The sequence below is a fragment of the Amborella trichopoda genome, chromosome 13 (genome assembly GCF_054954075.1).
Source record: "Amborella trichopoda isolate Santa Cruz 75 chromosome 13, AtrichopodaSantaCruz75HAP2 v2.0, whole genome shotgun sequence".
In the NCBI taxonomy this organism is placed as follows: domain Eukaryota; kingdom Viridiplantae; phylum Streptophyta; class Magnoliopsida; order Amborellales; family Amborellaceae; genus Amborella; species Amborella trichopoda.
The window spans coordinates 23,766,044-23,779,449 of record NC_142348.1 but is presented as its reverse complement, the minus strand read 5'-3'; the positions used below and the strand labels follow the sequence as shown (position 1 = coordinate 23,779,449).

Below are 13,406 nucleotides of genomic sequence, written 5' to 3'. Positions count from 1 at the left end.
TACAATAGATAGGGTGGTAAAAAATAATTCACATAGAAGTGCTTAACATGAGCTTTTTGGAATCAATGTAATTGATGGTTTGATAACTTCAATCTAGGTTACATGGATTCTTCTGTTTGGGTACTGTAAGGGTGTCAGAGAAATATTAAGACCCATACCAGCATGGATTATTTGTTGGGTAGATTGCTCGCCTGGTGTGCACTAGTGGCATACAGTGCAGTTCCTATGGTGGCATTTGGATCAATGTTTAAAAAATCGTCGACCCAATCCAGAATCGGGCGATTCGGATCGGGAATCGTTCAGGCCATCCCGGATACACTAATAAAACAGGATCCTGCATTTTTCTACAGTGAATCATCATGATGATGTTATGATTCGGAAATGAATCGCTATTATGACAACATGGTTCGGACACCTCACATGTCCGTACTGTTCTGATGCCATCTCTAAAAGAGTTTTTTATACAAATGGACCCCGAGCTTTCAGTGGCCTCCATCCGTAAACACGTGTACTGATCATGAGGGCTTTTTCCTTTTATAGAGCTTCACGCTTTTTAGATTTCCCAATGTGGGATAATTATCCCAAGTCTTTGTGGCACACAACAATCATCTCTCATCCATAAATAAAAATCAATAGCTTCGATGCCCTTCCATACCCCCTTTGTCTCTCTCATCAACTGTCAGTACACTCCAGTCTCCAAACTCCCATCTCTCTTTCTCTCTTCAATATTCATCTTCCTCAGTACACCCATCTCTCTCTTCAATATTTAGATCTCTCTCTCATCAATACTCATCTCTCTCTACCTCTATTTTACATTGCAGTCAACACTCTTTTCCCCACCCTCTATCTACTCCTATCTTTCTATCTCTTTAACAAGACTCACATAACCTTTTGGACCCCTTTCTCTCTGTATAAAATTAGCATTCCCCTACATTACAAACTCCACCACCCAAAACCAAATCTCCCAAAAACCCAACCCAAACAAAAGCTGAAAAAACTGATAAAAATGGCCGTAACAGAAGCCCTGCCTTCAAAACCAGATACTCTAAAGAGATTACTCTCCGTCTCTTTGTAGTAATTTATAGGCAGATCGATCGATCTTTTTTTTTTTTTTTACCTAGTTTATCCTCTCCCTCTCTCTCCCCCCGTTAGCATCCGTCTCCTTATCTCTCTCTCTCTCTCTTTGTAGCTATTTGGGCCACAAAGTGGCGATTTTGATAACTTAATTTTTTCGGATATACATATTTAATGTCATAACATTAAAATAAGGTGAGCATGAATCATGGACAAGCTTCGGGGATTTTGGATTATGAGCACAACAAAACACTAACACTCAGGGAGTTAGGTATAGTCAGGTGCCCACTAATTTGGATGATTCGTTTCTAGATCGATTCAATGAATTGTCACGCGAATTCAATCGATGGCACCAGTGTGACCAAGATGAAGAACGACATCGTCTTTTATTTTGGTATTAGGTCATATTTTACGAATTGTATGCTTTATTGTAGTCCATGTATGACAATATACTACATCCATGATACTTTTATGCTTCTCCTTTTGTGTGATGTAAATTTAATGGTTAACAGTAGTTCATACAAAGAAAGAATATCTCAATATTCGCAAAAAAAAATGAAAGTTTTTAATGGAGTACCCCCATTTCTTATTGGACTCCTAAAAAATAACATTTATAATGATTTTAATATATTTTTTAATATTGGTTTTTGGATTTTTTCAAGCCGAATCCGATCGATTCGGTCGATTCCCGATCCGAATCGTCGATTCACCGATTCGGATGGGTTTTTGGGGTGCTCGATCCGGGGCATAGATCCGTTTTTTAAACCACTGATCTGGATTATATTTTTTCGAAACCTAATCTTGTCCAGTGTCTAATTTCCATATAACATTTATGCTCAACCCTCGAATGACTTCAAGTGGACCTCCATTGCAATTAATCAAGAATTAGACATGTACTGATGACTCACCCCACACACCCCACACGCCCCCCACAAAATATAAAAGAAAAGCTTTGAAATGTTTCAAATGGCAGAAGGTCGTTTTTAAATGGCGGAAGGTCGATGTCGCCAACGTCTTCCTCATCGCCACCGTCTTCCCCATTTCTCCTGGAATTAAATTTACGCGTTATACCCAATAACCCATCTTCGCACCTCCCACCAGAAGAGACTTCCGCCTCCATTTCTGTCCATCTCTCAGTCCTATGCTCGAGTTGCATCTTCCCCCCCTCCTATTCTACTGGAGAAGAAGCATCAGGAGTCTTCCACCCCTACCGCGTTTTCTCAGATTTCCCCTTTTTTACCTTACTGTATTACCACAATCCCAGAAGAGACAGATAGACTAGTCAGGAAACTTTCAGCATCCTTGGTCGGGAGTTTTCACCTGGGGCGAGATGACTCAACAGGGATCGAGAAGTGGGCCAGAACCCTTTGGGGGGAGCCCTATCTTATCAGTAGACGGCTCTCTAATGGAGACTACTCTCCTTCCCCTCTTAGGAACAGGCTAACCACCCCTTACTCAAAGAACCTAACCCTTCCTTCAAAGGTGTTCCCTGCTCCTTGCGCCGTTGGTCTCCTAAAGAAAGTTCCTACAGGAAGCAAAGGGTATGGCTTACCCTTCATCATATCCCGTTGCATGCTTGGTTTCTAGAAACCCTTAAGAGACTGGCGGCATCCTATGGTAACCTAGTTTCCATCCACTGGATCTTGCTGGAGTCCTTGCCTTTGGGCTCCATTCGCCTCTTGGTCGAGGTCCTGGACACCACAAAGATTTCCGAGCACTCTTTGGCTAGATGTCAACGAACTCTTCTACCCTATTTCGATCTCATGGTCCTTTGCTTCGCCTCCCTCCCCCGATTTCCGTCACCAACCTATCGGGGATTCTCTTCTGGCTACCTCAGCAGTGGGTGGTGGTGACAAAGAAGAAACACAAACGTTTGAGACCTCGTCGGAGACCCTCAGAAATGCTGCATCAACAAACTTGGCGCCCTCGCCGGTCGAATCCTACTCAGAAACGGGCTAGGAAATCCTCTTCGATCCTGGTAAGGGATTCACAGGAAGGCCAAACTCAGTTTGACTCGCTTACCTCTCAGGAATCGGTGATGGACTAGATGGTGTCTCCGAGTCCTTTGGAAGATGCGAGTGTTGTCGCCGACTTAAATCGATGCTTGGGGAAAGAGGTAATCGTGGACAACATGCCTCAAAACTGTTCGGGGTTAGGCGATCGACCTGGCCCATCGTCCCCCCTTCCCCCTCTTTTGCTTCGCAAGTCTCCGGGTCGTCCCTTCTACCCGACCCATCCTATCCCATTCCCCTCATCTCCCCTTCTCACTTTGCCTCTCTCTCCTCTCTTGAGGCTACCACGTGCCCCACTCCCCCACCTACCCCTTCACATATGTTGCATGCCTTGGAACCCACGCGGCCGCCTCAGCTGATTGCCTCCTCTCGTGTGGCATCAGATAGCTCTTCGCAGCAGAGGGAGCAACCCGAGGCCATCCCCTGTCCCTGCTTCAGGCCGCCTCCTCACCCTCTCTTCCCCAGGTGTCACCTTCCGACAACTCTGACCCCTCACCTACCCCATGTCCTTTCCCCCTTGGTGGCGAGCCTCAGCCCGACCCGCCATCCCTTGATCTACCCCTCTCTCATCCCCCAAAGAAGGGCCCGCTACCCGATGTTATTGCAATGGTCCTCTGTCACTTGATCCCAGCCAGCTGGCCATCATCCAGCCTTTGTTCGAGAAGGCCCCGTCGAATAGTATTGACGTACCTCCTACGGAGCATTCATCAAGAGGCTCTGTTACTCCACCAATCTCCTCCCTTATACGTCCCTCCTCACAACCACCTCACCCTGAATCTGGGTCTGTCTCCGTTCATACCTCCATCTCATCCATTGATTTTGGGGTGGTGCAGCACGTCGAATCTAGCCTTGTTTCGCCTCAATCTGCTACTTGGTGGGTTGGTCCTCATCTTCACTCTACCTTCCTCTCTCTTTCTTTCTATCTGTTAAACCTTGACTCCCTCTCTCCCGTGGGCTCCAGACCGTCCCCCGCATAGAAGATGGACAACGATCTCTTCCCAGTTGGCATCGTCACCGCCCAATCGCTGGACCCTTCCCCTCTTGATCCTGCTTCAGTCGCAGACATCCTGGCCCCCCACATTTCCTTTACCCCTCACCTTGTTCATATCCAAAGAACTCAGATCATCCACTATGTGTGGCCCCCAAACTCCCCTTACCCTCTGTCCTCCTACACCTCCATCCAGACTTACCAATTCCTGACTTATATTCTTGCCTTCTCCTTCCTACTGATAATGCCTTCCCCTATCTCGGCTAACCCTACTACTCTTAATGTTCAGGACCTGGAAAACACTCCGGTTGATAACTCTCCACTATACCGCATTCCGAATAGTTCCTTTGGTCAACCTCTCCATCTTTCCGCTCACGACATTGACCCTGTGCTGACCTTCTTTCCTCCCGCTCATACTAGCTCTAGCTCCCCTCCTCTTCCAACCCTACCCTCTGACCTTTACCTGTCGGCCCAGCCCTTCAACTTTTCCTCTTAAAATCTTGTTGAACCTTGGTCCCAAGGTGCCGAGGTTGCAGAAAAAAATTTAGAAGACAGGTCTAACCGAGAGGAAGATAGGATGAGAACAATGTACATGATAATGGGTTTTGAGTACAATGGACCTGAAGGACCAGCACAGGTTCATCACGACTGACGCAGAAAGTAGAATGTAGGTGAGAATCAAAGGACAAAGAGAGTTAAGCAACTTCTTTTCTTCCTTTTCCTTCCCAGGGAAAGTAACTGATTTCAACCCTTCCCCATCTATTCTTGGTCGCCCGAGGAGGTCCCCCAAACTGTCATCCTCCCTTGCTATCACCTATCACAAATGAAACGACTAATTTGGAATATCAGAGGCCTTGGTCAGGACTCTAAGAAAGATGCCGTCAAAGCCTTAACCTTGAAACTCTCCCCAACTATTCTTGCCCTTCTAGACCCTGACCTAAAGCTTGTTCGTCTGGTCTGGGGCAGGAGACCTTGCCAATGGGTCTCTCTGCCGTCTATTGGAGCCTCAGGAGGAATATGGGTGATTTGGCATCCATCAGACCTTTCTCTCATCTAACATTTCGTTTGGAATTTTCTATGACTCTCCTACTTTCTAATAATTCAGATGGAATCCCCTGGAAATTTTCGCCTGTCTATGGCCTGAACTCAAACACCATCAGACAAAGATTGTGGGCTGAGTTGGATCACATTGCCTCCCTTCCACATCCCATTTGGTGTGTTGGGGGAGATTTTAATGTGGTCCGCTGGTCCCACGAGAGGAACTCCTCGTCTTCAATCACCCAAGAAATGAGGGATTTCTTAGATTTTATTAACCGTAATCAGTTGATAGATATCCCTCTTCAAGGCTGCAAATACACGTGGTCCAACCACAACTTAATAGGTTCTTGATAGGTTCTTGATTTCAGCAAATTGGGAGGAACATTTCCCTAGATCGCTATTGTTGGCCCTTCCTAAACCTACTTCGAACCACTGTCCCATCCTTCTAGACACGAATCCTGTAAATAGGGGCACCCGACCTTCCAGATTCGAACTGCAGTGGCTCCTAGAGAAGGACCTCCCAGCCCTTGTTAAATCTTGGTGGACTTCCTTCGATTCTCAGGTCTAGGTGAGAGCGGGATTTATCCTCCAAAGGAAAATTCAGCTTCTCAAAGGAGCTCTCAAATCTTGGAGCAAAACCATTCCTGAGAACTTCGCGCAAGTATAGTCCTCTTTACTAGAAACCATCAACAACCTTGATGATATTGAAGAGACCAGACCCTTAGGCGTCTCAGAACAGGATCTTAGGTCTAAGACTTAGATGGAGTATCTCGCCACCCTAAAAAAAGAAGAAATCTTTTGGTTTCAGAGATCCAGAGTTTCGTGGTTGAAAGCAGGGGATCATAACACTGGCTTTTTTCATCAGATAGCCAACTGTCATCGCAGATTCAACGCTATCATGACAATAAAAGTCAACAATACTTACCTTCTAGGGATCTCAGACAAGGAGACCTCCTTTCCCCCTTCCTTTTTGACATAGCTGCTAAAGTCTTTAGCCATTCCATTGCTCGAGTCTACCAAGCAGGCCTTATTATAGGTTTCAAAACTAGTAGACAAGGGCCCACTATCACTCACCTACAGTACGCGGACGACACTTTAGTCTTCCTGGAAGCTACTGCTGCTGAGGCAAAAAATCTAAAAACTTTTTTCAGCTGTTTCCAATTAGCTATTGGGTTCAAGATTAATGTGGAAAATCTTGTATGCTGGGGGTGGCTTTGTCACTTGGTGAGATTAGGGATCTCATTTCAGATTGGGAATGTAAAGTCCAAAACCTGCCTACAACCTACCTGGGCCTTTCCTTTGGTGTTGGTAAGCCAAGAAAGTAGCTTTGGTCCCCAGTACTGGACAAGATCAATCAACGATTGGCCGGGTGGAAGGGTAGATACCTTTTCTTTGCAGGAAGAACTACCTTGATAAAAGCTACCATAGCAAACTCTCCAATCTACCTCATGTCCCTTTACCATATGCCTGCTCATGTGGCGAACCGCCTGAATCAACTCATGAGGAATTCCCTTTGGTCTGGGCAAGAAGACAAGAGGAGATACCACTTTGTTGCTTGGAACAAGGTTTGGCAACCAAAAGTACAGGAAGGTCTTGGGATAAAGGTACTGCGCAATCACAATGCAGCCTTGCTTGGGAAATGGTGGTGGCGCTTAGGCACTCAGCCAAACGCCCTTTGGGTGCAGGTCTTAAAACTCAAGTATAAGATTACATCAGAAAATTGGCTCCCGGGAAGAGCCCAAGTCCATAATACCGCAGGGGCCTAGAAGTCGCTTTTAACAGTCCTGTCCTCTTTCAAGATACACATTAGGTTCCACCTGAGAGAAAGGTCGAGAGTTAAATTTTTGCAAGATATATGGCTAGGGACTTCCCCTCTTCGTGAGGCCTTCCCAACTCCCTTCTCTCTCGCACAAAACCAAGATTCTTCTGTGGCCCAGGAACTTAGCACCTTGGGAGGCTGCAGAGTTTGGAATCCTTCCTTTAGCAGGAGCCTAAACGAAGTCGAGACGGCAGATTTCCAGCGACTATTGAACTCCCTGCACTCTCTCTTCTTCATTTCTCAAGGAAGAGATGATATCATTTGGACCTTAACTCCCTCGGGCAAATTCTCTGTGGCTTCACTCTACAAAAACTTTTCCTCCTTCCCCTCCCCATCCGAACACTTCTCTAGAATTTGGTCCACTATTGCACCACCCAAAGTACAGGCCTTCAACTGGCTCGCCTTCTCACAAAAAGCTCTCTCAGTTGATCAAGTACAAAGAAGAGGGGTGCCCATTCTGAATAAGTGTGTTTTGTGTGAATGTGAGGAGGAAACAAACTCCCATTTGTTCCATCTTTGTGCCTTCTCTTCAGACTTATGGGGCAGGGTACAACTTTTTGGCTTACAATGGGTTACCCCACCCTCGGTAAAAGGCCTCCTTACCATCAATTTTGAATCAAGCTGGCCAAAGGCAGGTAGAATCCTGTGGAAAGCGACCTTAGCTGCTACCATTTGGCTAGTATGGATGGAAAGAAACTCCAGATTTTTTCGAGGGACTAAGCTTTCAATTCCGGCCATTTTTCAAAAGGTAACCACCCTGGTGACCTTTTGGGCATCCAACATGAAGTTCTTACCTGGAATTCCAAGATCCTTCTTCCTTTCCCAATGGGGAAATATCCTTTGGGCCTTGATCTATTAATTGGGCCTTGAAAAGGCAGACGACCATGTTAACTGGGATATGTGGGACCTAGTTATGACAAATATGTTGTTTGATTATGACTGGGGAACATGGATGACTAGTTCCATATCAAGTGTTCATTTCTCATTCCTCATAAATGGATGTCCCCATGAATGTATCCCATCTATTAGGGGCTTGAGTCAAGGTGACCAAGTGTCGTTTTTCCTTCTCAATCATAACCAATGTGTTCAAGAGAGGTGAAGAAGTACAAAAATGTCTCTTAAAAGGAGAGCAATATTGGGCCAAATGTCTAATAGCCTTCGAGTTATATGTTCTCAGTGGGAGTTGTACCCTAGTCCCTATCTCTCCAACGGCTTTAGGGAAGTGGGTTGGTTTCCTCTATTTAATGGCCTAAGGGTGGTTTTGGTATTTTGATGTTTTCTATCTAAGGTTAGGGTTTGTTGGGAATTGTGGTTAATGGGTTTGGGTTAAGGTTCTGTCTTTGTGGAGGTTTCTTTCTCAAACCCCATGGAGATAGTGTCGAGGCTTCAAATATGTTCTACACGTCGAGCGCTTTCCAATGCAGTGTATTTTGTGGGCATTTTCTTGCTGGAATGTGGTTTATTTTTAGAAAGAAATTGAGATTTTTTAGCATCATGCAATCTTCAAGTTTCATGATCTATGCTCGGTTTTTCGGTGATTTCTCACCATCTGGGAGGAAATTTTCGATGAAATGAATCGGGATTCCACAACTGTTCTTTTCATAAATATCAAGCCACGATCAACCCAGAGATGGGAGGTGATTTTGGGGCCTATCTATGTCTAGCTTTTGGCTTGGACACCTTCAATGACCAATAACTCATCGGGTTTGAGGAGTTTTGGGTGACTCTTGCTGCAAATCATTACAGGATCGAGCTCTACAATTCTAGGGCAACAGAATAAAGAAGAAGACATGTATGGAAAGTGGCACGTTGCTGATATTTTGATGTTCATCCATAAAAGACTCAAAATCCCTTCAAAGCTTGAAGTCTTTTATTCAAATTTGTTGCAAAACAATTGTTACGTGACTCTCTGCAATTTGGTGGTGTCCAATCATTTGTTTGATAGTAAGTGCCTGTACGGGTATGGGTTAAACCAAGTTTTCCAAGGACAAATATAGATATTTTGGGCATTTTTATGTCAAGAAAATTGCCCTTTTTGCATCATAACGGGACAAAAAGGTGATAATTCAGCCATGTAAGGCCCATACTTTAAATAATCCATCCATGGTTCAAGGCATCTATATAAAATCCTGATGGGGACAATGGTTGGAAGCTATTTGCATTGTTTGGACTGTTTACAACAGTTAGAAAACCATCGAAATGGGCCATTTTGCTGTATTTCCTACCTAAAAACAATAGTTGCATGAAATTAACTTTTCAATAGTTTGCTATGACACATTACCTTTAGTAAATGTGGTCAAATGGCGTCAGATTGATGTTAAATTTTAAAGTTATGGGTTTTTTGCCTCGTGCTACTATTTTCGAAAGTCTCGGGCCCGTCAGGTTCCAATTTCTAGTTGTTCTTTTGTAACTTTGCTATCTTTTGTGTGCTTCATAGGCGATGTACTATAGTCTGAGAATAGTTCTCCCTATTTCTCATCATCGAGCATCCTTTTGAGCTGATTTTTAGGGGATATCTTAGGGGTATCTTGGATTAGATTTGAGTCATGCTTTTGTCATGCTCTATTACTGACGATTTGATAATAGATCTGGGTCATAACTGACTTCATAACTCATGGCTTTTATTTGTTGGGCCTTCCATCATCCAAAATGATCCCTTGAATTTAGGCCCAATACGTTTCTGTTTGGGGTCCCCCTCTACCATCTTTGGTATGTCCGGCTTTTTCCGATGCATACTATCATATTACTATCAGACTGGACTACCATTAATTTGTTTGCAATCTGTGGGCTGCCTTAGACTGGGAAACATCATCTACCATACTTCTCAAGGATTTTGGGTACAATGTGGCCTGGATACCCGTCCTCGGGTTTCAAACTGGCATTTTGCTACAGGTTTGCCATGTGTGGCCTACCAGGTGCTATATGGTGTAACAATAGGCTCGAACAAATGTGTGCAAGATTCATTTGATAGGAATAGGTTTCAAAGTGGAGGCTTGGAGAGTGGGCGAAACGAATGAAATAAAGGATATAGGACAATTTTTTGGAACAAATGTATTGGTCTTCACTAATGTGTAGGTAAACCCAATAAAGCTCAATGGCATTGATTATAGGAAGGTCCCAAAGAAGGTCGGCATCATGGAAAAGCTTATTCTTATTCCTGGAAGGTTGTCTTACGCACATTAAAGCCACCCTTTAAAGCATTCCCATTTTCTACATGTCCTTGATTCATAAGCCTATGAGCATAATAAGAAAAACATGAATGACTAAAAAAACATGAATGACTGATGTGTTAGTTCCTCTGGAGCACGCGTAGAGACATACATGAATTCCATTTGCTGAACTGGTAAAAGGCTTGCTAACTCAAGGAGCCATTTGGTCAGGGGATCAGGAGGTAAAGAGTGTATCAAGCTAGGGAAATGGTGGTGGTTCACAGTGCACCTTGACCACATTTGGCTTATCCATCATCCAACCATAGTTATGCAACGGAACCTTCATGAAGGTTTCCTAGAAGATCATCTACGTCTCGGACATCAGGCTCATGGAAGGGTATCAATTTTCTTCGCCATTCCTCTACTCATACCATGTTCATTTCATTGCCAAGTCAGGTGAAGAAACCTGATTTTTGAGAGCTTGTAGCTTAACCAACAGACTTGGAGGTCCACTTTCTATGTAACCCGTGTTGCACATGGTGTGGAACAGTTTTTGTAGGGTGCTGGGGGGCGCTCTGCGGGCATGGGAGGGGGCATAACAAGTTTGAGCTCCTCTCTTTTGTCATAATTGGGATGATGAAGAGGTGAATTTGGAGGCTCTAAGAAGCCACTTCATCCCCTTTAGAGGCGGCTGAGATTATTTGGTGCCCCACCTCAGCAGGTGCCTTCTCTGTATCCTCCTCCTAAAGAGTCCTCACTTCACAGCACTGGCTCGTGAACCATTAATTGTCCGAAGAGTCTGGTCCATCCCTGCCTTGTCAAAGTTGCACGCATTAAATTGGCTTGCTGAATCCAACAATCCTTTGACCGTCTGACGTAATAAAAATAGAGGCATCCTGCTTTCAAACTGCTATATCATGTGCATACATGGAGAAACGGTCAACCACCTTCTAATACGTTTCCAGTTATCCTCACAGGTATGGTCCTTTCTTTGTATTTCCGAGTGGCAATAGGTCACCGCTGTGCCTTTAGAGGGCCTTTTCGAAAGTCGGCTATTGCCACAAGAAAAACAAACCCCTCTCCCCTAAACACAAACACACATAAAAAAAAACAAAGGAAAAAAAGCAAAGAAAAGGAGAAAATTCCTTTCTGGCCTAGGTGTTGCTAGCATGGCATTTCACTTTCCTAGGCATAATTTGCTCTTTACTGGTAGTGCATTCTGTCTTCTATTTGGTGGTCTTATTCAGGATGGAGAGGGGGAAAATCTGTAAGTTTTTCCCAAGGCCTTTGTGCATTTGTGATTGGGTTTGCAGAAGCAAAGTGCTGCTCAGAGGTTTAATGTTTAAACATTTCAGTTAGGCTTCCATTATTGAAAAGGATTGTCTTAATGTCACTAGCCAATCATGGAGACAAAAAGAAATTCCTAGTGGTTCAAGATGGGCGGTGACCCTTTCACCTTTATGAACAACGCTTGCATTTGTTTTCCATTTTGGAATTTTGTTATAGATAAAAAAATCCAATTGAATCATTTTGTCATTTTCATAGTTTGGTCTCATTGATGCTGATGGGGGTGCTTCCATATAGCAGCAGTTTTAGGTCATGTAAATTATTTAGCATATGATAGATGTAATCCTAAAATTCCTGAGTCTATTCAGCTCTTGAGAGTGGCTAATTTGGAATTTGAGATGCGTTAGCCATGTCATACTAGATATTCGTTTTGATTGGTGCATGTATGGCTAGGTTTCTATAGTCAGAATATTGACAAAATGAAGTTTTGTCACGATGATATGTCTCGTTATTCCAGTGCTTCTCTAACACAATCTATGCTTCTCAGTGTTTGATGCATCAGATTTCTCATGTTATTTTTTTTTCATTATGCCTAGGTCAGAAATTTCAAAGTCTTGAGTACAACACAGACATAAAACTTCTCTTGCTTTGCACTTTCCTTGCCCTTTCTAGGATGTTTATTATTCCTTCAATTTGCATTTATTGCTCTTTTGAATGAATGCCCATTATTCTCTAAAACTTTGTGTTTCTTGTAGTTACTATAGAATAAGTTTCTTTTACTTCTATAAGTGTCTTTCATTTTTCTTTTGAGGGATCAGTATGGACTGAGGCTAAAACTGGATAAGTTATTAATAACATCTTAATATGTAGTCTCTACATTATTCATTGCAGGGTTACATACTGGAAGCAGGAGACCTAGAAGTCTAGTTGCCTTATGTCTTGGAGTTCTTGGCAAACATTTGGAGGATATCATTGTTGATCTATGTGAGGTTTCTTCGATCTTTCCACCAGACATCAAGGTGAGTACTTGACTATCGAAGCCATTTGAATATCCAAGCTTAGATTTTCAAGTTGCACGTCTTTAGCATTCATTCTTCCCATTTTAAGAGGATTCTATTGTGTGAGGTCATCATTCCTTGATAAGTGATATGTCCAATCATTTTCTTTTGTAAATAATTTATGCCTGTGCATTCTTTTTACTTTTCTTTGGTGCATGAAAATAGGAGAGAAATGATACAAATGATGATAATTCTATGTATTTCCCTAGAATCTATATTTAATAATTTAAAAATCCTTCTTGTCTCTATATATCTTTCATTGTGTAAAATAATAGATCATATTTTTGTTGTTCAGGGTCTATTATATGTGTGATGGAAAGAGTTTAAGCTGGAAAAAATTGCATTTGTTTTTTTTGATTGACCAGATCAAGTCATGTCACCCCATTGGCTGTTGACAGCATGGGGTCTGCATCCTGCATTTTAAAACACTGCACAAGAGTTGAGAGGAATCTGCTGCTCCCATAGAAGATACTTGACCTGTCCACTTGATGTGCTTTGTGCATCATCATTCTCCTTTGGGTTGAGGAGAACTCACCCTCGACTTGGAACCTTCATCTTCATCTATCCCTAGCCCAAGATACTCAGACAAATCAGTAATGTTGAAGATATCCGAAGTCTCCATATTGAAGGCAAAACGACCTTGTATGCGTTGCTGCCCATCTTCAAACCGTAAACAACCCTATCGTGTGGTAATTCAACTTGTTGTATTTGCCTGTGGGATACCTTTCATCTGCTCAACCAACTCGTCAACAGTAGCATGACCCTTCATTATAAAAAAGAAGAAGCAGTAGCATGTCCCTTCCATTAGTCTAGATAGGAACAAAGTCAAGCTAATGGATTCAGTTCTTCCTGTATACCACCTCGAGCGAAATCTTACCAGTTGACTTGCTATGAGCACTGTTATAGGCAAACTTGGCTTGAGGCAATGCTAGATCCCACTGTTTCTTCTTTTTCCTCACAATACTTCGGAGAAGATTTCCA

The 13,406-nt window shown here is 43.2% G+C and overlaps 1 protein-coding gene across 5 annotated transcripts in view; it reads left to right on the top strand.

Annotated features, from left to right (window-relative positions):
• The window catches only part of LOC148779106 (uncharacterized), a 49,547-nt gene that overhangs the window by 2,347 nt on the left and 33,794 nt on the right, over positions 1 to 13,406 (top strand). For 4 of the 5 annotated variants that reach the window (XM_088854936.1, XM_088854935.1, XM_088854937.1 and 1 more), the window contains exon 2: positions 12,238 to 12,386. In XM_088854936.1, coding sequence (XP_088711062.1) covers positions 12,238 to 12,386 — 149 coding nt within the window. The remainder of the gene's footprint in view (positions 1 to 12,237; positions 12,387 to 13,406) is intronic. The other variant, XM_088854934.1, reaches the window with a different exon arrangement.